Source organism: Rana temporaria, chromosome 3 (assembly GCF_905171775.1).
Source record: "Rana temporaria chromosome 3, aRanTem1.1, whole genome shotgun sequence".
In the NCBI taxonomy this organism is placed as follows: Eukaryota; Metazoa; Chordata; class Amphibia; order Anura; family Ranidae; genus Rana; species Rana temporaria.
In genome coordinates this window covers 104,730,361-104,754,884 of record NC_053491.1, presented here as the reverse complement: position 1 = coordinate 104,754,884, position 24,524 = coordinate 104,730,361, and the positions used below count along the sequence as shown (strand labels likewise).

The 24,524-nt window shown below is 45.0% G+C and overlaps 1 protein-coding gene across 2 annotated transcripts in view; it reads left to right on the top strand.

The window, feature by feature from the left end:
• The window catches only part of LOC120931584 (outer dense fiber protein 3-like), a 40,785-nt gene extending 17,267 nt beyond the window's left edge, over positions 1-23,518 (top strand). For both annotated transcript variants that reach the window (XM_040343167.1, XM_040343169.1), the window contains exons 3-7: positions 10,645-10,848; positions 10,945-11,046; positions 18,574-18,695; positions 18,789-18,929; positions 23,333-23,518. In XM_040343167.1, the coding sequence (XP_040199101.1) occupies positions 10,645-10,848; positions 10,945-11,046; positions 18,574-18,695; positions 18,789-18,929; positions 23,333-23,425 (662 nt within the window). In that variant the 3' untranslated portion in view covers positions 23,426-23,518. The remainder of the gene's footprint in view (positions 1-10,644; positions 10,849-10,944; positions 11,047-18,573; positions 18,696-18,788; positions 18,930-23,332) is intronic.
• Positions 23,519-24,524: the final 1,006 nt, after the last annotated feature.

The following is a 24,524-nucleotide window of genomic DNA, read 5'->3' as shown; positions in this document are numbered from 1 at the left end:
GGCACCGATGAGATGGCATTGATGATGGGCACTGATAGGTGGCACTGATGTGCAGCACGGATGGGCACTGATAGGCGCTACCGATGGGTAAAGATAGGCGGCATGGATGGGCACGGATAGGCGACACGGATGGTCACTGATAGGTGGCATGGATCGGCACGGATGGGCATGGATGGACACTGATAGGTGGCATGGATGGGCACTGATAGGTGGCACGGATGTACTGTAATAAATTGTACTGATAGATGCCAATCAGTGCCAAACAATAATGCCTGCCAATCAGTGATGCCCATTGTAGGCACTGATTGGCATCCATTGTGGGTACTGATTGGCATCCCTGGTGGTCTAGGGTGGCATACCTGGTGGTGCGCATCCCTGGTGGTCTGGTGGCATCCCTGGTGGTCTAGTGTGGGCATTCTCTGGGGGGGGGGCTGCGCTGATAATCGATCAGCACAAACCCCCCTGTCAGAGGAGCAGCCGATCGACTCTCCTCTACTCGTGTCTGACAGACGCGAGTGAGGAAAAGCCGATCACCGGCTCTTCTTGTTTACATGGTGATCAGCCGTGATTGGACACGGCTGATCACGTGGTAAAGAGTCTCTTTACCTAGATCGGTGTTGCGGGGTATCAGACTGACACACCGCAACAACGATCGCCGCGATGCACGCCCCCGGGGGCGCGCAGCGGCTCAATATCCTGAAGACGTCATATGACGTTGGGTCAGGATATTGAAACCACTTTGCTGCCGTCATTTTGTAATAGGGCGGGTGGCAAGTGGTTACACCTGTTGCAAACTGAAAATACAAACTCTCAAGGCACATATAAAAAAAGCATATAAACAATAGGCCAGAGTTTCTTTTAATTACACAACGGTATACAGATAAAGCAGTTCACCTTAAAATATGGTATATACAATGCATCATACAGAATCACAAATATAAATATAGAAAGGCATCACTAAATTGCAATAATAAAAACCAATCATAAAAATCTAATTCAGGTATATGCAGTGTCGTGAAAAAGTATTCATACCCCTTAAAAATTTTCCACATTTTGTCATGTATTTTATTGGGATTTTATGTGATAGACCAACACAAAGTGGCACATAATTGTGTAGTGGAAGGAAAATGATAAATGGTTTTCAGAATTTTTTACAAATAAATATCTGAAAAGTGTGGCGTGCATTTATATTCAGCCTCTTTGAGTCAATACTTTGTAGAACCACCTTTCGCTGCAATTTAGTCTCTACCAGCTTTGCACAACTAGAGAGTACATTTTTTGCCCATTCTTCTTTGCAAAATAGCTCAAGCACTGTCAGATTGGATGGAGAGTGTCTGTGAACAGCAATTTTAAGTCTTACAACAGATTCTCAAATGGATTAAGGTTTGGACTTTGACTGGGCTATTCTAACACATGAATATGCTTGATCTAAACCAGGGGTCTCCAAACTTTACAAACAAAGGGCCACTTTATTGCCCTTCAGACTTTAGGAGGGCCGGATTGGGGCCAGCAAGAGAAGAAAAAGTCACGGGCCCGGCATCAGTGAGAACATATATGGCCTCAGGGTTGGTGGTCAATAGGAAGAGGAGTATTCCCCCTATTAGTAGGAGGAATAGTATCCCATCATTGGTATCAGTGGATAATATAGTGCCCCATTGTTGGTGTCAATGGGAGGAATAGTGCCTCATATCATTGGAAGAAATTGTGCCCCAAGGGCCGGATAAAGGCTAGCAAAGGGCCACATCTGGCCCTCGGGCCGCAGTTTGGATACCTCTGATCTAAACCATTCCATTTTAGCTCTGACTGTATGTTTAGAGTCGTTGTCCTGCTGGAAGGTGAACCTCAGCCCCAGTCTCAAGTCTTTTGCAGACTAATGAGAAAAGTGAAAATCTTGCGCCAAAATTAAATAACAATACCAATAATATTAACTAGTGTTAAAAGCTGCACCCCAAAGTTGTCAGTGATAGACTAGAAATGTTATTAAATATGAGGGTGGGGGCGCTAAAAATTTGTGAAAAATGAATGTGAAAGTCATGTGATAATCACAAAAAAAAACAACCAGCCTACCTAGTCAATATGGTGCAAACTGTGAAACCCAAATGCCTCCTAGAAAATGTGTGTGATAGGGTAAATTACCCCACTTAAGCAAATAAAGCTTGTGACTCAATAATACAATAATTGACTCAATAAACAATGTTAGTGATAACAATACATGATATATAACTGTTACATGAGAATGACTGCTGTGAAAGAAATATCCTTAAATAAAAGTGCTTCATGCAAAATAAAATAAAAGTCCTTCAAAATTCACTCTGTTCTTCCTATAAGCCAAAATCCAATTAGGACTGTAAAGATCCACCTTCACCCACCGTGATATAACACCCAAAGTGCTCAAGATATGGATGGCAGCTTACCACATAGTGTTGACCCTTTTAATCAAAAAAGAGGTCAAATGCACTTGGTGCAGGGTACACCTGCTATATGGGTCAATCAATTTGACTAAATGCCCTTGTTGTCAGATGACTCCAATTGGGATATGCAAAAATGAAAAGATGTGCCGCAATAGTGTAATCTTGTTTATTTATAAAAATTGTTTACATAAAAAAGGCCAAATGGCTCCTTACTTGAAAGAGTGCCCCGAACCTGGCACTGAGGCTGTATGGCGTTTCATGTATGGATGGACGTCCCGATGTTGTGCATGCTGGCGTGCGTTCCACCTCTCACAATCGCCGAGCCAGCGGGACCGGAAGTTGCGTTTGTGCGTGAGCAAGTACCGACTCGACGTACGTTTCGTTACTACGACTTCTGCGGTCAAAAATCCATGCATGCTCAGAATCAAGTCTACGCATGCTCAGAAGCATTGAACTTCATTTTTCTCAGCACGTCGTAGTGCTTTACGTCACCGCGTTGGACACGATCGGATTTTTAACCGATGGTGTGTAAGCAAGACTGATGAAAGTCTGCTTCATCAGATATCCAGTGAAAAAATCCATCTGATTGGATACCATCAGATATCCGATCGTGTGTACAGGGCTTTACAGGTTTGTCCTGTAGTTGGCTCCATCTAACTTTCCATCCCCAAAAAAGCATCCCCACAACATGATGCTGCCACCACCATGTTTCACGGTAGGGATAGAGTGTGCAGAGTTTTCCGTCACATATAGCTTTTTGCTTTTAGGCAAAAAAATTCAATTTTGGTTTCATCTGATCAGAGCTCCTTTTTCCACATGTTTGCTGTGTCCACATGGCTTCTCGCATACTGCAAACGGGACTTCTTATGGCTTTCTTTAAACAATGGCTTTCTTTTCCATTAAGGCCAGATTTGTGGAGTGCACAACGAATAGTTGTCCTGTGGACAGATTCTCCCACCTGAGCTGTGGATCCCTGCAGCTCCTCCAGAGTTACTTCTTCTCTGATTATGTGGTCCTTGCCCAGCCTGTCAGTTTAGGTGGACGGCCATGTCTTGGTAGGTTTGCAGTTGTGCCATACTCTTTCCGTTTTCTGATTATGGATTGAACAGTGCTCCGTGAGATGTTCAAAACTGTTATGTTTTTTATAACATTTTTTTTTTTTTTTTTTTTTCTGCCTGCCCCTATGAGGGCTTGTTGTTGTTTTTTATAACATAACCCTGCTTTAAAATTCTCCACATCTTTATCCCTAAACTGTCTGGTGTGTTCCTTGGCCTTCATTATGCTGTTTGTTAACTAAGGTTCTCTAACAAACCTATGAGGGCTTAACAGAACAACTGTATTTATACAGTGAGTGAGTTAAGCCCTGTGCACACGATCGGTTTGTCTGATGAAAACAGACCGATGGACCGTTTTCATCGGACAAACCGATCGTGTGTGGGCCCCATCGGTTTGTTTTCCATCGGTGAAAAAAAATAGAACATGTTTTAAAATGTTCCTATGGATAAAAAACTGATAGAAAAAAAACGATCGTCTGTGTGGAAGTCCATCGGTCAAAAATCCATGCATGCTCAGAATCAAGTCGACGCATGCTCGGAAGCATTGAACTTAATTTTTCTTAGCACGTCGTAGTGTTTTACGTCACCGCGTTGGACACGGTCGGATTTTTGACTGATGGTGTGTAGGCAAGACTGATGAAAGGCAGCTTTATCGGATATCCAGCGAAAAAATCCATCGGATTAGATTCCATCAGATATCCGATCGTGTGTACAGGGCTTAACTTATATAGCGCTACAAATGCAAACTAAATCGCCTCAAGGCTGAGATTAAATTACACACAGGTTACTAATTACACACAGGTTACTAATTAGGTGACTTCTGATGGCAATTGGTTCCACTAGATTTTAGTTAGGGATATCAGAGTAATATATCAGAACGAAGCAGTCCTCTATTGTGACCACACACAAATAACAGTCCAAAAGTGTAAAAAAAACTGCAAGGTTGAAATGAAGAGTCCCACATGGATGTGACCCTCTCTGTGAAATGATAGAGACACCACCACCAATGTAAGGGGGAGGCTTACCAGATGGTATTGACTTGATGAGGTTTATACCACCCAAGTCAAAACAGGCTTATATAATCCGTCAGCAAGATGTATCCAGCTGGTCCTGAATCCACATATCAGTTGGCACCGCAAATTCCAGTAAACATCAGGAAGTGTAAATACATGTAGTCTTGTTGGCGCCAGAGATACGGTAACCACATAACATGCGTAATGGAAAAAAAAACACACACAGTGTGATACTGTACAAGGTAGTATTTATTAACCACTTGAGATCCGCGCTATAGACAAAATACGTCCGCAGCGCGGCTCTCAAGTGCCAAGTGGCCGTTTAAACACGGCCTTTTATGTGCATTACCCGCGCGCGCCACTGGGTGGCACGCGGCGGGTAAAAACTGTCCCGGCGCATCGCCGAAGACCCGATGCGTGTACCTGGCGGCCGCGATGTCCGCCGGGTACACGCGATCGTCGGTGACACGGCAGGTGACAGCAGGGACGTGGAGCTCTGTGTGTAAACACAGAGCTCCACGTCCTGTCAGGGAGAGAGGAGACCGATCTGTGTCTCTTGTACATAGAGACACAGCATCGGTCACCTCCCCCAGTCACCCCCCTCCCCCCACACAGTTATAACACACCCAGGCTACACAGTTAACCCCTTCCTCACCCCCTAGTGTTAACCCCTTCACTGCCAGTCACATTTATACAGTAATTCGTGCATTTTTATAGCACTGATCGCTGTATAAATGTGAATGGCGCCAAATTTGTGTCAAAAGTGTCCGATACTTCCGCCGCAATATCCCAGTCCCAATAAAAAATCGCAGATCGCCGCCATTACTAGTAAAAAAAAAAATAATAAAAAAAATCATAATTCTGTTCCCCATTTTGTCGCTTATTGCGATTTTTTTTTTTTTTTTACAAAAATACGTCGAAAAATACGTATCGGCCTCAACTGAGAAAAAAAAGATTTTTTTTAAAAAAAAATTGGGATATTTATTATAGCAACAAGTAAAAAAAAATATATTTTTTTTTAAAATTGTCGCTCTTTTTTTGTTTATAGCGCAAAAAATAAAAACCGCAGAGGTGATCAAATACCACCAAAAGAAAGCTCTATTTGTGGGGAAAAAAGGACGCCAATTTTGTTTGGGAGCCACGTCGCACGACCGCGCAATTGTCAGTTAAAGCGACGCAGTGCCGGACGCTGAGATTTCGCCTGGGAACGAAGGGGGTTTATGTGCCCAGTAAGCAAGTGGTTAAAAAGATTAAAAAATGAACACTCACATATGAAAGAACATCATAGGCATATCACAAAGTGCAAGAGCGATGTGTGTGAATAGGTCCACCAAATGTGAGTGTTCATTTTTTAATCTTTTTAATAAATACTACCTTATACCTTTATCCAGGGGCACACCGAAAGGCTATACTTACCCGATCCTTCAATCCTGCAGAAAGCAGCGCTCCCCCATGTCTAGCGGTGGACTGTTCCTGCAGTCCTCACGTCCAGAGCTGGTCTAAGGGCGTGATGATGTCAGGAACAGTCCATGGACAAGACCGCTAGCGTGCAGCATCTTGTGATCGGAGGATCATCGGATTAGGTAAGTATATCTCCGCTCTCCTCACCTCGAGCAGTTACCACGTGCAGTATGGGCACAGCCCCGATGCATAGAAAAAAACTTTTTTTTTTTATTGGATTTCTTCAACAGGGTTCATCAGTCTGCACAAAAAGGTGAACGGGTATCTCTATCACAATTTAAACCATGTGGCTTACCAGATATAAACACTTCTTAATCACAGGTCATCAGATCATGCTGAATATACATAGGAAAATGGATCACCAGTAAAGGTACAGAGACAGCTGTGCACCTAAAACATGGCGTTATAATCATCCACGTGTATAGGGTGATCAGTCCCAGTACCAAATGCAATTGTGGCCGCTCGCCTTATAAGCATGACCCCTGACTTAACAGGACAGTCATATCTCACTTTTCCCATTAAGGATAACATTTCAGATAGTAACTCCACTGGTCCAGGCTGGTCAATCCTCAGATGTATACAGTCATGGCCAAAATTGTTGGCATCCCATAAATTTTTCCAGAAAATCAAGTATTTCTCACAGAAAAGTATTGCAGTAAGACATGATTTGCTATACACATGTTTATTCCCTTTGCGTGTATTGGAACTAAACAAAAAATTGGAGGAAAAAAAGGAAATTGGACGTAATGTCACACAAAACTCCAAAAATGGGCTGGTCAAAATTCTTGGCACCCTTAACTTAATATTTGATTGCACACCATTTGGAAAAAATAACTGAAATCAGTCGCTTTCAATAACCATCAATAAGCTTCTTGCACCTCTCACCCGGAATTTTGGACCACTCTTCCTTTGCAAACTGCTCCAGGTCTCTCTTATTGGAAGGGGGCCTTTCCCAACAGCAATTTTAAGATCTCTCCACAGGTGTTCAATGGGATTTAGATCTGGACTTATTGCTGGCCACTTTAGAACTCTCCAGCACTTTGTTGCCATCCATGTCTGGGTGCTTTTTGACATATGTTTGGGGTCCTTGTCCTGCTGGAAGACCCAAGATCTCAGACGCAAACCCAGCTTTCTGACACTGGGCTCTACAGTGCGACCCAAAATCCTTTGGTAATCCTCAGATTTCATGATGCCTTGCACACATTCAAGGCACCCAGTGCCAGAGGCAGCAAAACCCCAAAACATCATTGAACCTCCACCATATTTCTTGTTCTTTTCTTTGTAGGCCTCATTCCGGTAAACGGTAGAATGATGTGCTTTACCAAAAAGCTCTATCTTGGTCTCATCTGTCCACAAGTCGTTTTCCCAGGAGGATTTTGGCTTACTCAAGTACATTTTGGCAAACTGTAGTCTTGCTTTTTTATGTCTCTGTGTCAGCAGTGGGGTCCTCCTGGGTCTCCTGCCATAGCGTTTCATTTCATTTAAATGTCGACGGATAGTTTACGCTGACACTGAGGCCCCGTACAGACGAGGGGACATGTCCGATGAAAACGGTCTGCGGACCGTTTTCATCGGACATGTCCGCTCGGAGATTTCGGTCTGATGGCTGTACACACCATCAAACCGAAATCCCTGCGGACAGAGAACGCGGTGACTTATACGACACCGACGTTCTCTGACACGGAAGGTCAAAGCTTCCACGCATGGGTTGAATCAATTCGACGTCATGTGCGGGTTCTCGGGCCAGCGGACATGTCCGATGAGTCATACTGACCATCGGACATGTCCGGCGGACATGGTTCCAGCGGACGTGTTTCTTAGCATGCTAAGAAACAGTTGTCCGCTGGAAACCTGTCCGATCTGCCGGAAAATTGTCCGGTCGGCCCTACACGCGACCGAACATGTCCGCGGGAACTGGTCCGGCAGACCAGTTTCAGCAGACATGTTCGGTCGTGTGTACGAGGCCTGATGCTCCCTGAGCCTGCAGCATAGCTTGAATTTCTTTGGAACTGGTTTGGGGCTGCTTATCCACCATCCGGACTATCCTGCATTGCAACCTTTCATAATTTTTTCTCTTCCGTCCACGCGCAGAGAGATTAGCTACAGTGCCATGGGTTGCAAACTTCTTGATAATTTGCGCACTGTGGACAAAGGCAAATCTAGATCTCTAGAGATGGACTTGTAACCTTGAGATTGTTGATATTTTTCCACAATTTTGGTTCTCAAGTCCTCAGACAGTTCTCTTCTCCTCTTTCTGTTGTCCATGCTTAGTGTGGCACATACGGACACACAATGCAAAGACTAAGTGAACTTCTCTTCTTTTTATCTGCTTTAAGGTGTGATTTTTATATTGCCCACACCTGTTACTTGCCCCATGTGAGTTTAAAGGAGCATCACATGCTTAAACAAGGGTGCCAAGAATTTTGACCAGCCCATTTTTGGAGTTTTGTGTGACATTATGTCCAATTTGCTTTTTTTCCACCCCGTTTTTGTTTTGTTCCAATACACACAAAGGGAATAAACATGTGTGTAGCAAAACAAGTGTTACTGCAATACTTTTCTGTGAGAAATACTTGATTTTCTGGAAAAATTTCTGGGGTGCCAACAATTTCGGCCATGACTTTAAGCTATGCTGGCAACAGTCTAGAGCAGACCTGGGCAAACTACGGCCCGCGGGCCGTATACGGCCCGGCAGACCTTTTAATCCGGCCCACCCCCGCCGCCGAAATCGCCGCCGCTGCCACGTTAATCACCGCGGCGGGGAACATTAGACAGCGTTCGTTTGAACAGCCGTTTTCCCCGCCGCGCATAGACACTCCCCCTTGGACGGATCTGTCCAATCGCGAGCAAGGGGGAGTCACATAGACACTCCCCCTTGCTCGCGATTGGACAGATCCGTCCAAGGGGGAGTGTCTATGCGCAGCGGGAAAAACAGCTGTTCAAACGAACGCTGTCTGTAATGTTCCCCGCCGCGGTGATAACAGTAGGCAGGGCCGGGAGGGGTCACTTCCCATCACACGCAGCCACTTGTGCCAACACATGCAGCCACTTGTGCCAACACATGCAGCCACTTGTGCCAACACACTAAGCCACTTGTGCCACCATAAATTGTCGCCACTGTGCCAATCACACGCAGCCACTATGCCAATCACACGCAGCCACTGTGCCAATCACACGCAGCCACTGTGCCAATCACACGCAGCCACTGTGCCAATCACACGCAGCCACTGTGCCAATCAATTGTTGCCACTGTTCCCAAACACAGCCACTGTGCCAATCACACGCAGCCACTGTGCCAATCACACGCAGCCACTGTGCCCATCAAACGCAGCCACTGTGCCCATCAAACGCAGCCACTGTGCCAATCACACGCAGCCACTCTGCCCATCAAACGCAGCCACTCTGCCAATCACACGCAGCCACTGTGCCCATCAAACGCAGCCACTGTGCCATCACATGCAGCCACTGTGCCAACACACGCAGTCACTGTGCCATCAATTGTTGCCACTGTGCCCATCACACACAGCCACTGTGCCATCAATTGTCGCCACTGTGCCCATCAAACGCAACCACTGTGCCATCACACGCAGCCACTGTGCCATCACATGCAGCCACTGTTTAATCAATTGTTATTGATTAAACAGTGGCTGCCTGTCCCCAGCGTCTGTCCCCCTCCTGTGTCATGTCCCCAGCGTCTGTCCCCCTCCTGTGTCATGTCCCCAGCGTCTGTCCCCCTCCTGTGTCATGTCCCCAGCCTCTGTCCCCCTCCTGTGTCATGTCCCCAGCCTCTGTCCCCCTCCTGTGTCATGTCCCCAGCCTCTGTCCCCCTCCTGTGCCATGTCCCCAGCCTCTGTCCCCCTCCTGTGCCATGTCCCCAGCCTCTGTCCCCCTCCTGTGCCATGTCCCCAGCCTCTGTCCCCCTCCTGTGCCATGTCCCCAGCCTCTGTCCCCCTCCTGTGTCATGTCTCCAGCCTCTGTCCCCCTCCTGTGTCATGTCCCCAGCGTCTGTCCCCCTCCTGTGTCATGTCCCCAGCGTCTGTCCCCCTCCTGTGTCATGTCCCCAGCCTCTGTCCCCCTCCTGTGCCATGTCCCCAGCCTCTGTCCCCCTCCTGTGCCATGTCCCCAGCCTCTGTCCCCCTCCTGTGTCATGTCTCCAGCCTCTGTCCCCCTCCTGTGTCATGTCCCCAGCCTCTGTCCCCCTCCTGTGCCATGTCTATAACAAGTACTCGTACCAGTTTTCCAACAATGATATTTACTGCTTTTTATAAAGAAATACAATTGATTTTATGCAGTATTGAGTTTAGCCTTTTGGCCCGGCCCTCCAAAATATTTTTAGTTTCTCATGTGGCCCCATCGAAAAAATAATTGCCCACCCCTGGTCTAGAGGCCTCTGCTCAATGCATTTTGGTAGTGGGCCATAATTAAGGTGCATCGACAAAAAGAAGCTCTGAAGCAAACAAACTGACAACACTGGTCCAAATGCAGTTAGGTTTTTATTTAAAGATCCCTAAAGTATCTAAACTTAAAAACAAAATGTAATATTATATACTGTCATTTTAGCATAGTATGCTATATTTTATGTATAAAATGTGTGATTGCAAGGAGAACTTGTGGGCATAGCTTTGTGCTTTAAAAAAAAATGATGTTCCTCATGATTATGTAGCCCTAAAATGGCTTTCAGTTACAGAATGGATCTCTTTGCAGGTTACAACCAGCACGATCCTAGTAAATACAGAGCACCTGCATATAGCGCTGGTATTCGCCGTTTAATTTTTGACGATAACTGCTCCCCAGGACCAAAGTATCTAGTGCCAGCTAATATCACCATCAGGGGCAAAGTTGGCACACCAGCATATTCACTCTATGGAAGACCCAAGGATCTAAACGCTTTCAGCACTCCTGGACCAGGTGATATTATAAGAATTTCTGTGCATGAAAATCAGGTTGCGATATAGAGCTTTTATACATTTCCAAATTAACCCTTGTGTGTGTGTCTTTTAACAGGTAGTTACGTTATTGAGAGTGCTGAGAAATATGCTTATCGGTCAGCTCCAAAATATTCGCTAGGTTCAAGAACAAGGACATTTAGCAATGACCAAACACCAGGTAAGTTCTAAATGTATGACATTTAATAGCCCAAAATGTCAGATAAATGTCCTTGTGGTTCTCAACCCTGTCCTCACGTACCCCCACCATGTTTGGAGGTTTTCCTTTATCTTGCAAAGGTGCTTTAAATTCAGAGTCAATGACTTGGTATTTTGGACAGATATTTTATCTAAGAGAAATTCCCCCAAATATGGCCTGTTGGGGGGTACTTGAGGACAGGGTTGAGAACCACTGCTTTAACCACTTCCATACCAGGTACTTACGCAGCTTCCCGCCCAAGCCAATTTTCAGCTTTCAGCACTGTCGCACTTTGAATGGCAATTGCGCGGTCATGCTACACTGTACCCAAACAAAATTGGCGTCCTTTTTTCCCCACAAATAGAGCTTTCTTTTGGTGGTATTTGATCACCTCTGCGATTTTTTTTTTTTGCGCAACAACTAAAAAAAGGCTGAAAATTTGGAAAAAAAATTACGTTTTTATTTTTTTCTGTTAATTTTTTTGTAAATAAGTTTTCTCTTTCAATTACGGGCACTGATATGGCGGCACTAATGGGCACCGATGAGATGGCACTGATGGACATCGATGAGGTAGTACTGACGGGCACAGATGAGGTGGCACTGATTGGCGGCGCTGGTATGCGACACTGATGGGCACACATAGGCGGCACTGATGGGCACACATAGGCGGCACTGATGGGCACACATAGGCGGCACTGATGGGCACACGTAGGCGGCACTGATGGGCACACATAGGCGGCACTGATGGGCACTCATGGGCGGCACTGGGCACTCATAGGCGGCACAGATGGGCACTCATGGGCGGCACTGATGGATACTTATGGGTGGCACAGATGGGCACTGCTAGGTGGGCACTGGGCATGGATGGGCACTGTGGGGTGGCACTGATGGACACTGGGGTGGCGCTGATGGACACTGGGGTGGCGCTGATGGACACTGGGGTGGCAGCACTGATTGTTGCCAGTCAGTGCCCATTTGTGGGCACTGACTGGCATCTTTTTTCTTTATGTTTTTTTTTTTATTTATTTTTTAGACTTTTTTTTTTTTGGCTTTTTTTTTTTTTTTGCCCACCCTGGTGCTCCAGGGTGGGCATCCCTGGTGGTCCAGTGTGGCGATCCGAGGGGGGGCTGCGCTGATAAACAATCAGCGCTAACCCCCCCTGTCAGGAGAGCCGCCGATCGGCTATCCTCTACTCGCGTCTGTCAGACGCGAGTGAGGAAGAGCCATCGGCGGCTCTTCCTGTTTACATCGTGATCAGCCGTGGTTGGACACGGCTGATCACGTGGTAAAGAGTCTCCGCCGGAGGCTCTTTACCGAGATCGGAGATGCAGGGTGTCAGACTGACACCCCGCATCACCGATCGCCGCGATGCGCGCCCCCACGGGCGCGCGCGGCATGAAATCCTGCAGGACGTTCTAGAACGTCCTGTCAGGATTTCATAACCACTTCCCGTAAGTAAATCGGCCATAGGCCGGGCGGGAAGTGGTTAACAAAGGTCTTCCTGTAGAGCACAGGTGTCAAACAAAAGGCCCGCAGGCCGAATCTGGCCCTCCAGGCCATTTCATGTGGCCCTCGCACCTCTCCTGCAGCTGCAGGAGAGCTCCAGCCCTCCTCTGGTCCTCCTCAAGTCAAGACCCTCACTTTCTGCTTTTAAGCAATGCATCCAGCTTCTTCCCAGCAGCAGCATAGGGAAAGGGGGGTGCACTGTGATGTAAGGGAGAGTGGGGGACTCAACTTCTGATGGTGGGTTGGCTATTAACATCTAATGTAAGGGGAGGGGATGCGCTGGACATCTAATCTTACGGATACAACTGGCCCTTTTGAGGGCAATCATAATGCTGATGCGGCCCACGATTAAATTGAGTTTGACACCCCTGCTGTAGAGGGATCAGGAGTAACAAAATATCTGAAACATTTAATAAAGAAAACCATTGCTAACTATGAGGAAAACACGATTTGAACAAGGAGATGAATGGCCATTTAAAAAAACATCTGTCCCAGGGTCACAATAGGACATGCACTCTCAAAGTATGGCAAAATCTTATCTTTAACTATTCACTAAAATAGGAGTGTTTTTTGGGAGATGACAAATCCACTACTGTTTAAGTGACAACTGTAAAATGTTTGATATTTTCTTCACTTTCTGTTCCAAAGACAACACTCAAGACAACAACCAGGACGGAAAGTTGGAGTGAATCCCTTTCCTGGGATACATGCAGCAACAAAAACACTCTGGCCCAGATTCAGGTACATTTGCGCAATATTTTCGGGGGAGCAGGGCAACGATTTTGCCCTGCGCCCCCGCAAATATTTTGCGCTGCCCTCGATTCACGGAGCAGTAGCTCCGTGAACTGCGAGGGCGCGCCGGCAAATTTGCCCGGCGTAAGCGCGCGCAAGTTAAATGATCCCACGGGGGCGGGAATCATTTAAATTAGGCGCGCTCCCGCGCCGAGCGTACAGCGCATGCTCCGTCGGGAAACTTTCCCGACGTGCATTGCGGCAAATGACGTCGCAAGGACGTCATTTGCTTCAAAGTGAAAGTGAATGGCATCCAGCGCCATTCACGAATCACTTACGCAAAATACGTAAAAATCGAACGTCGCGACGCGGGAACGTCGGGTATACTTTAGCATTGGCTGCCCCTGCTATTAGAAGGGGCAGCCTTACGCTAAACACGCCGTACGGAAACGACGTAAATTGCGTACGCAGGGCTCGCGCAACATTGTGAATCGGTGTTAGTATGCAATTTGCATACTATACACTGAGCACAATGGGAGCACCCCCTAGCTGCCATCGCAAGAATGCAGCCTAAGATATGCGTGGCATAAGAGCCTAATGCCACGCAGATTTTAGGCTGCAGTTGGCGTTACGATGTTCCTGAATCAGGAGCATTCGTAACGCCAGGTCAAGTAAGCAATTGCGCTGTGTAACCTATGGTTACGCAGGCGCAATTGCTTCTTGAATCCGGGCCTCTACATTTAGCTGCAGGTCCACATTAAAGCATGTAACTGCACACCTCCCAACTGTCCCAGATTCCAGAAGACTGTCCCAGTGCTTCAACAAGTTCCTGGTGTCCCACGGTGCTGGGCTGTGTCCTGCATCCCAGTGCCAAAACACTTGTTAACCCACTCAGCTCCACCAACATGCATTTCAGGGCTGTGCAAGATCATCCTCTCCAGCCCCCCCCATCTTGCTCTCAACCGACAGCAATGAGGTCCCTATGGTGGAGGGGGGCATGGTTGACATGTATACATTGAGAAAGCGAGATGGAAGGGATGGAAGTGAGCGCAGGCAAGTGGCCATGAGATTGCAGCAGAAACAGAGAGGGGGGGCAGTGTGTGTAGGGGAAAAAGGGGGGGCAGTGTGTGTAGGGGAAAAGGGGGGGCAGTGTGTACACTTGGTGAATTTAATTTGCTATTTCCTAGGTTGTGTTTAGTATTTTCTAATCAGTAACTTACTGAGCCCTACAAAAAATATTCAGCGTAATGTGACCACACCCACTTTTTTGCCACGGAGCGTTAAGCTCGCTGCAGGTCCATATCACCCTAATTTGTCACAGATTCTTGAGTTTTAAAGTTAGGAGGTATGTAATTGACAGATGGGAACAGTCAAAATGTATTCTTTTTCAGATTCAGCAATTGAAAACTTTAAACTGAACTCCATGATATGATGTTGTAGCGCATCCCCTAAGGAGCCACAGTTAAACTGGGATCCCCCACCCTGCATAGCCAGGCACACCAAATTTTACAGGCTTTTCAGAGACCGGACTTTGTTTTTGTTATTTATTGAGGGTAAAAAATTAAATAGGGATGGGAGGTTATGGGATGCCCACTTGACTTTGGGCAGAACTTCAGGGACATTTTTCCTATATGCAATCTCAATATACAGCTCTACTTCCTCCTCCAGCACACACTTGCTTGCAGAACCCAGTGGGATCACTGTGTGAATATCTGACAATCACTCAGATTAAAGGCAGTGGCCCATTACTGGCAGGAACCTGAGGCCCCTTGGATGTGTAGCAAAATAATTATAGTGTCCTGCTTTTACTCTTCCTCCTGGGTCCACTGATCCCAGAACCACCTTTTCAGGCACTGCCAGCCCACCTGGCTGCAGCTGCCCCTTTACTAGCCCTACAGGCTAACTTCTCCACCACAGTCCTCCAGACTGACACTCACCAGCCTACCCGGCTGACCCTCAGGAGATCTCCCAGTAGTGCTGACCTGCTCCTCCTGTCCTCTCTCCTTGCTCCCGTGCCTCCAGGAAGGGTTTCCTCTGTGCGTTGTGGCAGGCTCCTTCCAGCACCCGACCCCCAGCCAAAAGTCACCCCCCAGACTAGGGTCACCCCTGAGGGCCACCGACAGCCTCCTCAGCACTCAATCTCCATCTTCCACTGACTGCCCCTGCTGGCATGACTCATGCCTATTTATAAGGTGTCCTGCCCCCTGCCAGCCCTTGCTTGGGATTGGCTGAGGCCCTCATAACTATGCCTAGCAGCTTCTAACCTCCACCCACATGTCCAGAACATTCTCCAGTGTCCCAGAAAACAGGGGAAGGCACCAGAAAGGCTGCGCCTGCTAGGATGAGTTATCCAGCCCTGAGTCACTGAACCCTGACCCAGGTTCCCAGCTCAGACCTGACCCTGAGCCAAACTAAATTTACCTACAGTCTACTAACTTCTAGCACACACTAGAGGGTGCTACAATGTTAATTGCATAGCTTGGAACAATGAAAGTATGCATATTTCATACCTGCTGGACTACAGTGACTGCTGCTATCTTACAGGTGGTGTGCCAAGTGGCTGCTCCACTTGAATTTTTTCAATAAATACAATATTTTCTCTGATTGAACAAGGTGGAGAGATGGGTTGGTGATGTCACAGTTGTGGAGATTGTGGTCAGTATGCAGTGGGGCAACTGTGGTAAGTTTGCAGTGGGACAGCTACTTGGTACAGGACCTGGAAAATAGAGGCGGTCACTGTAGTAGCACCAAATGCTACAGTGATTTTCAACTTCCACAGCAATCCATCAGGTATGAAATATGCCTACTTACATTAGTCCAGTGTTTCTCAACTCCAGTCCTCAAGGAGCCCCAACGGGTCATGTTTTCAGGATTTCCCTCAGATGAAACAGCTGTGGTAATTACTAAGGCAGTGAAACTGATCACATCACCTGTGCAAAATAATAGAAAGCCTGAAAACATGACCTGTTGGGGCGCCTTGAGGACTGGAATTGAGAAACACTGCATTAGTCCAAGCTGGACCAATGTAACTATACAATTAAAGGGGTTGTAAAGGTAAAACAAAATTCCCCTAAATAGCTTCCTTTACCTCATCCTTCGATTTTGCATTTAAATGTCCTTATTTCTTCTGAAAAATTCTCACTTCCTGTTCTTCTGTCTGTACCTCCACACAGTAATGCAAGGCTTTCTCCCTGGTGTGGAGTGTCGTGCTCGCCCCCTCCCTTGATGGGGGAGTGGGCAAGCAGGAGAGTCAGGACGCTCTCTACATTGCAGATAGAGAAAGGAGCTGTGTGTTAGTGGGCGTCCTGACTCTCCTTTATTTCTTTTTAATTCTGCCCCACGATGGGTATGTGGGCTGCTGCCCCCCCTGGTAATCCTCCCTAGGGAGGAATAAAATGGTAGGTTGTATATAAGAAGGGGTGGTGGCGCTGCCTAAGAGGTGTTTGTAACTCCCAGTGCGTGTTCCAATGAATCCTGTGTCAAATATGTGATAGGTAAATAAGTAAATGTAGAATACCTCTAGGGGGTGAACTCACAAGCAGGGAGAGTCCCCTCTTTTGGCCAGAGGTTATTCCTATTTAATGATCCTTGGACACTTAAAATTCCATAGGTTGTTATAAAGATGTGTTACCTTATTCCGTGTACCTGTGCAAGCTCTTATTATTAGCCACAATTTAATTTGTCCTAACGTGAATCTATAATTGATTATATTGAAAGACTAATATATTGGTGACAAAAAATATAAAAAACAATATATATAAAAAAATATAATAATATATATAAACTGGGGTGTGTTGAGAGTGTCTGATACTCCAGTGATTAACCGTGACTGTGTGTGCCCTGTATTGGGCTGACATCAGTTAAATAGGTATAACTGAGTTAATGCACAAAAGCATGTAAGTGCCAACAAAAAATATATATAAATATAAAAAATAAAAAACTGCTTCTTAGCAGATAATGTTGGACCGGTCAGTGCATTCAATGTGATACTTGCACTCTCCATATGTTCAGCCCTTGGAGGGTAATTTATTTATTTTTAAATAAAAAACAGATGATCTTCGGTGCTTATAGCCTAGCACAATGGCATAAGGACTGGTATTCCTAAGGCAAGTTGGCATTGTACATGCAGTCCAAGCCATGCTGATACCAGTCTACATGCCTTCAGCACTAAGGTCATAATAGGAAAAGTCCCCAGTATGGGATATACCAACCAAAGCAATGATGTCTAGTACTGAGTAGCAGTGGGCTTACGTGCAACCTATCTGCCCTGCATAAATAGTTTTTAGGTCCTTTGGGACCCTAACCCACCAAACAGTGCATGTGGGTATGAAATATAAAAAAAAAAATATAAAAATATTGCAATAAAAAAAAATGCAAAAAAAATTACTTGCAGGTCATCCATTAACATCTCAATTAGTCTTGCATTGGTTCCCTTTAACACCTCTGATGCCAACACAAATTCGTATACCACAAAATATGTTACAAGTAGAGTTGAGCGAACCCGAACTGTAACGTTCGGGTTCAGTACGGACTTTGGGTTTTTCCCGAACCCGAATAATTGGAAAAAGTTTGGGTCTGGGTTCGGAGTTCGGGGGGAAAAAAAAATGCGCGGAGGTCCCCGCAAATTCAATAACCAGACCCTTTAGGTCTGGTATGGATATTAAAGGGAACCCCGCCGTCAATTTAAAAAAAAAATTACGTGCGGTTCCCCCTAAATATCCATAACCAGACCCTTCAGGTCCGGTATGGATATTAAGGGGAACCCCGGCGTCAATTTAAAAAAAAAATGATGTGCGGTTCCCCCTAAATATCCATAACCAGACCCGTTATCCGAGCACGTTGACCTGGCCGGCCGCAGAAAAGAGGGGGGGACAGAGTGCGCCCCCCCCTCTCCTGAACCGCACCAGGCCACATACCCTCAACATTGGGAGGGTGCTTTTTGGGGTGCCCCCCAAAGCACCTTGTCCCCATGTTGATGGGGACAAGGGTCTCATCCCCACAACCCTTGCCCGGTGGTTGTGGGGGTATGCGGGCGGGAGGCTTATCAGAATCTGGAAGACCCTTTTAACAAAGGGGACCCCCAGATTCTGACCCCCCCTGTGTGAAATGGTAATGGGGTACACTGGCCAAGGTTGTCTTCCTCTGAAGCCCTTTTTATCAGACCAGAAGCCACAGCCCAGACCACAAGTACCTGCCATCTTAGACATCTTAGACCTTACGCTGTGTTTTCTGGGGCTGTTTGTCAGCAAGGTTCTACCTTATCTATTATAGGTCCAGCAGCATATACGCTTCCACCTGTGCTTGGGCCAGAAATTGTTAGCAAATCATCGGCACCAAACTTCTCTATGATTGGACGAAGCAAGATAGGAAGCTTCCATGAAGATCTTCAGAAAGTAAGTGGTCAAATAGTTTCTGTCTGTAGTAATACCTATATTTTTATTGCCTTCTATATAGTATAAATATCTATGTAATTTCTCCAATCTCAGACACCAGGACCTGGAACCTACCGCACTGTTGAGCCATCAACATATAAATATAAACCTCCAAAGTACAGTATGACCGCCAGAAACTCCCTGCCTGGAGACACCACACAAAAACCAGGACCAGGAGCCCATAGTCCAGAAAAGGTAAGATTCTTAATGAAATTGAGATTAACCAAAATTCTACAATGGAATCATATTCTTGTATCAGCTGCACATTTTAGGGAAAAAAATGCAAATTTAAAGGGGTCGTAAAGGTTTGTTTTTTATTTTCTAAATATGTTCCTTTAAGCTAGTGCATTGTTGGTTCACTTACCTTTTCCTTCGATTTCCCTTCTAAATGTTTTTTTTCTTTGTTTCTTTGTCTGAATTTCTCACTTCCTGTTCCTCCTAAAGCCCCATACACACCATCAGATTATCTGCAGATTTTTGTCTTCAGATTTACCAAAACCATGTAGTACAAGGACCTGCCTGATTGCATACAAATTGAAACTCTTAGGCCTTGTACACACGAGGAGACATGTCAGCTGAAAACGGTCCGCGGACCGTTTTCATCGGACATGTCTGCTGGGAGCCTTTGATCTGATGTGTGTACACACCATCAGACCAAAATCCCAGCGGACAGAGAACGCAGTGACGTAGAAGACACCGACGTTCTCTAACACGGAAGTTCAATGCTTCCATGCATGCGTCAAATCAATTCGACGCATGCGTGGGATTTCGGGCCGCTGGTTATACGTCATAACCAGTGGACATGTCCGATGAGTTGTACTAACCATGCGTAACTAAGCATGCTAAGAAACTTTTGTCCGCTGGAAACCTGTCCGCTAGGCCGGAAAACTGTCTGCTAGGCCCTACACACGACCGAACATGTCCGATGAAACTGGTCCGCGGACCAGTTTCAGCGGACATTTTCGGTCATGTGTATGGGGCCTCAAGGTTTGACCTCATATTATATGGTTTTGGTAAATCTGAAGACAAAAATCTGCAGATAATCTGATGGTGTGTATGGGGCTTTAGTAAGCTGTTCTGGCTGACTAACCCCCAGCCAGAATGGCTCGGATGATGGTGGAAAGCTTACTGAGGAGAAACAGGAAGTGAGAAATTCAGACAAAGAAAAAAACATTTAGAAGGGAATTCGAAGGAAAAGGTAAGTGAACCAACAATGCACTAGCTTAAAGGAACCTATTTAGAAAATAAAAAACAAACCTTTACAACCCCTTTAACCCCCCTGGCGGTATTCCCGAGTCTGACTCGGGGTTACATTTTTTTGCTGCGATCGGTAACCCTGAGTCAGACTCGGGCTCGCCTCGCAGCATCCATAGGCAGTGTTTACTTACCTTGTCCCTGGATCCAGCGATGCCACCGCGCTGTGTAAACGAGCGGGTGCTCGCTCGATTCACACAGTGCCTCTGTGTGCCGCCGATCTCCGTTCCCTGCGACGTTACAACGCACGGGGGGTGGAGAACGGCGCCAAATTTAAAAAGGTAAACAAACACATTACATACAGTATACTGTAATCTTATAGATTACAGTACTGTATGTAAAAAATACACACCCCCCTTGTCCCTAGTGGTCTGCCCAGTGCCCTGCATGTTCTTTTATATAATAAAAACTGCTCTTTCTCCCTGCAAACTGATTGTCCATAGCAACCAAAAGTGTCCCTTTATGTCAAAAATGGTTTTAGAGCAGCTAGAAAACAGCGATTATAAATTATAATCATTTGCAGAATTGTGCGATAGCGATTTGTGGGGGAAATTCGTCATAAAAAAATAAAAATAATGACAGCGACAATTCTGCAACTGAGCAAATTTCAGTGATTTTGAGTTGATTACATTATTGAATTATTTTTATTATAATTATATTATTATTTATAATTATTTATTATATTATAATTTATAATTTTGTTTTTTAAAAAAATTCATACCCGGGATGTCTACTAGACTCTTGTTTGGTCAGATTTAAGTGAGTTATTCCTAAGAATTACAGGCCTACAGTACAAATCACCAAATTTCCTTGCAAATAATGGTACTGCTTTCAGCACCTAAAATCGGAAATAATCATACCGCCAGGGAGGTTAAGATTGTTCTTAGTATGAGTAATGCTGTGAAAGTGTAAATAGAAATGTAATGTACTTTAGTGAAGGAGAGGCTTTGGTGTATATCGAATGCTGTAGCTCAGTGCCTTGCTCTGTTCTGTTTAACCGCTTGCCGCACGCAGATATACATCTGCAGCATGGCACAGGCAGGTAAAGGGACGTACCTGTACGTCCCCTTTAAGAAGCAGTTGTTGCAGGCGAGCGCGCCCACGGGTCCCGCGGACTCGATCGCCGCGGGCTTACCAGCGATCATCTCACGGAGACATAGAACGGGGAGATGTTAGTGACATTGTCACTGATCGTGTTCCCTGTCATCGGGAACACGATCAGTGATGCGTCACAGCAAGCCACGCCCCCCTACAGTAAGAATCACGCCTTAGGGACCTACCGCACCACCTAGTGGTTAAGCCATTCACTGTCAGTGTAATTTTCACAGTAACCAGTGCATTTTTATAGCACTGATCGCTGTAAAAATGACAATGGTCCCAAAAATGTTCAAAAGTGTTCGCAGTCACGATAAAAATTGCAGATCACCGACATTACTAGTAAAGTAAGGTTTTGTAGCCACCAACTTGGTTAAAACCCCCAAAACATTATATATATTCTTTAAGCAGAGACCATGGAGAAAGGAGAATAAAATGGTGGTAGCTCCAATTGTTTGTCACATAATATTAGCAAAATGGTGTATCAAACTCAAATTTTCTGTAAAAAATACACTATAGTTTATTTTAGGGCACACAAATGTAATATATTTCCTATTCTTTAAAAAAAAAAAAAACATTAGGTTTCACCGAGTGAATAGCTATCAAACATGTCAAGCATTAAAACTGCGTGTGCTCATAAAACATGTAAGAACTTTGGTGCCCAAAGATTTAAAAGCCTCCTAGGTGTCAACCAGTTTAGTGTTAATTGTGACAGCCCTGTCATTATTTCTCTCGCTCCAGCATGCGTCTGTGTACATGTGCACAGGCTCAAAATGTTTGTGTTGTTTTTTCTTTCCCCTTTTATTTTTATTACATAGTCCCTTACAAAAAGTAGGGGACAACAAATGTCCCCTATGTAATAGCTTTTTGTTTTGGAAAGTTATCTTTAACCACTTAAGACCCGGACCATTATGCAGGTAAAGGACCTGGCCAGTTTTTGCGATTCGGCACTGCGTCGCTTTGACTGACAATTGCGCGGTCATGCGATGTGGCTCCCAAACAAAATTGGCGTCCTTTTTTCCCCACAAATAGAGCTTTCTTTTGGTGGTATTTGATCACCTCTGCGGTTTTTATTTTTTGCGCTCAGTTTAGGCCGATACGTATTCTTCTACCTATTTTTGGTAAAAAAATCGCAATGAGCGTTTATCAATTGGTTTGCGCAAAATTTATAGCGTTTACAAAATAGGGGATAGTTTTATTGCATTTTTATTAATAATTTTTTTTTTACTACTAATGGCGGCGATCAGCGTTTTTTTTCGTGACCGCGACATTATGGCGGACACATCGGACAACATTTTTGGGACCATTGTCATTTTCACAGCAAAAATTGCTATAAAAATGCATTGTTTACTGTGAAAATGACAATTGCAGTTTGGGAGTTAATCACTATATCAGCGTGAAGGGGTCCTTAAGTGGTTAAAAATACATCAGGGATCTGATGTCTCACCTTCTTTCCACTAAAGTTAATGGAGCGCACATTGAAGCATGGCAGGGGGGAACACTACCAGGGGTCTGTGAAAGCGATCAGGCAGCTGTACCGAGTTTCCCAGAAAATAAGCCCGGGGCTTATATTAAATTTGGCAACATAAGACACAGTAGGGCTTATTTTCAGGGTAGGTCTTACCATGTAATGTGCTGTCTTCTCTCCCCTTCTCTCTCCCTGCCTGTCAAGAATCCCCAGTGTGAATTGAGTTAAAATGCTTGTAAAATCCTATAATCCACTCTATTACAGTAGTATATAATGTACAATGTGTGTGTTTCTGTAATATAATTGTGCCAAATACCTTCGTTATAGGGCCGCACTGCGCTTCTGTGACCCGCCGGAGCTCTCTTCCCCACAATTATATTACAGAAAGACACACATTGTACATTATATACTACTGCAATAGAGTGGATTATAGGATTTTGCAAGTATTCTAAACTAGGGCTTATTTTCGGGGTAGGGCTTATATTGCAGCCCTCCTGGAAAATAATGCTAGGTCTTATTTTTGGGGTAGGTCTTACTTTTGGGGAAACACGGTACCATCAGGGTTTCTAGCAATATATGTTTTGTCTGGTATATTTTTAGTGGAATATAAAATATACAAAAGGTGACAACAGTGTGCAAGATAGTGAAACACAACTTTAGCTATGCACTGCAGATAGGACTAAAGGAGGTGTCATATTCAGCATCACATATACAGTATGAGTTTGTTGCTGGATTGTAACAGTAGATGGTAAGTGTGCTTCACATTTTTCCTTCTCCTCAGGTGCACTTGTCTCAACGTCAAGCCCCCCGGTTCTCCTTCGGAATGCGACACTCTGAGTATGTTACTCCATTGATTGTGGATGTAAAAGACTAAACAGCAGTCTACGAGTATGGACCTACTGTCAGAAGAAGAACAAAAAAGCAAAGCTATGCTTTGCTATTAAGAATTAAAATTGTACAACTAAAATACACAGATTCATTTTGGTAAAACAATTGTTTTTTTAATGGGGGGGGGGGATATTAATTTCCTGATAACACAGTCTATGGAGTCAGGCTACATATGCTCAGTTTGGTGTGTGTATTGCTAGAGAGGTGTTTATTTATTTTTTTCTTGGGAAAGTGCATGTGATCACCAAAGGGCCAATCAGCACTGTCCAGACAGAGGTTCAGAGGTCTTACAGTCTCAGAAAACTCCTCCTACAAGCTTTAACCAGTGTTTGGCTGGACACTGATGGAAGTCACGAGACTGCAATATACTGCTGATGACAAAGGTATTTACCAGTTTATATTTACTAAAATTGTATTTCTGTTTTTTGTCCTGTGGGAAACCAGACATTGTAAATGCAGGGTCCTGTGTTTAGTAACACTTTAAGAATCTCTGGTAACATATATAACCAACAGTGCAGTATACCGTTGTGCTCATAAGTTTACATACCCTGGCAGAATTTATGATTTCTTGGCCCTTTTTCAGAGAATATGAATAATAACACAAAAACATTTCTTTCACTCATGGTTAGTGTTTGGCTGAAGCCATTTATTATCAATCCGCTGTGTTTACTCTTTTTTAAATCACAATGACGACAGAAAACTACCCAAATGACCCTGATCAAAAGTTTACATACCCTGGTACTTTTGGCCTGATAACATGCACACAAGTTGACACAAAGTGGTTTGAATGGCTATTAAAGGTAACCGTCCTCACCCGTGATCTGTTTGCTTGTAATTAGTGTGTGTGTATAAAAGGTCAATGAGTTTCTGGACTCCTGACAGACCCTTGCATCTTTCATCCAGTGCTGCACTGATGTTTCTGGATTCTGAGTCATGGGGAAAGCAAAATAATTGTCAAAAGATCTGCGGGAAATGGTAGATGAACTGTATAAAACAGGAAAGGGATATAAAAAGATATCCAAGGAATTGAGAATGCCAATCAGCGGCGTTTAAACTCTAATCAAGAAGTGGAAAATGAGGGGTTC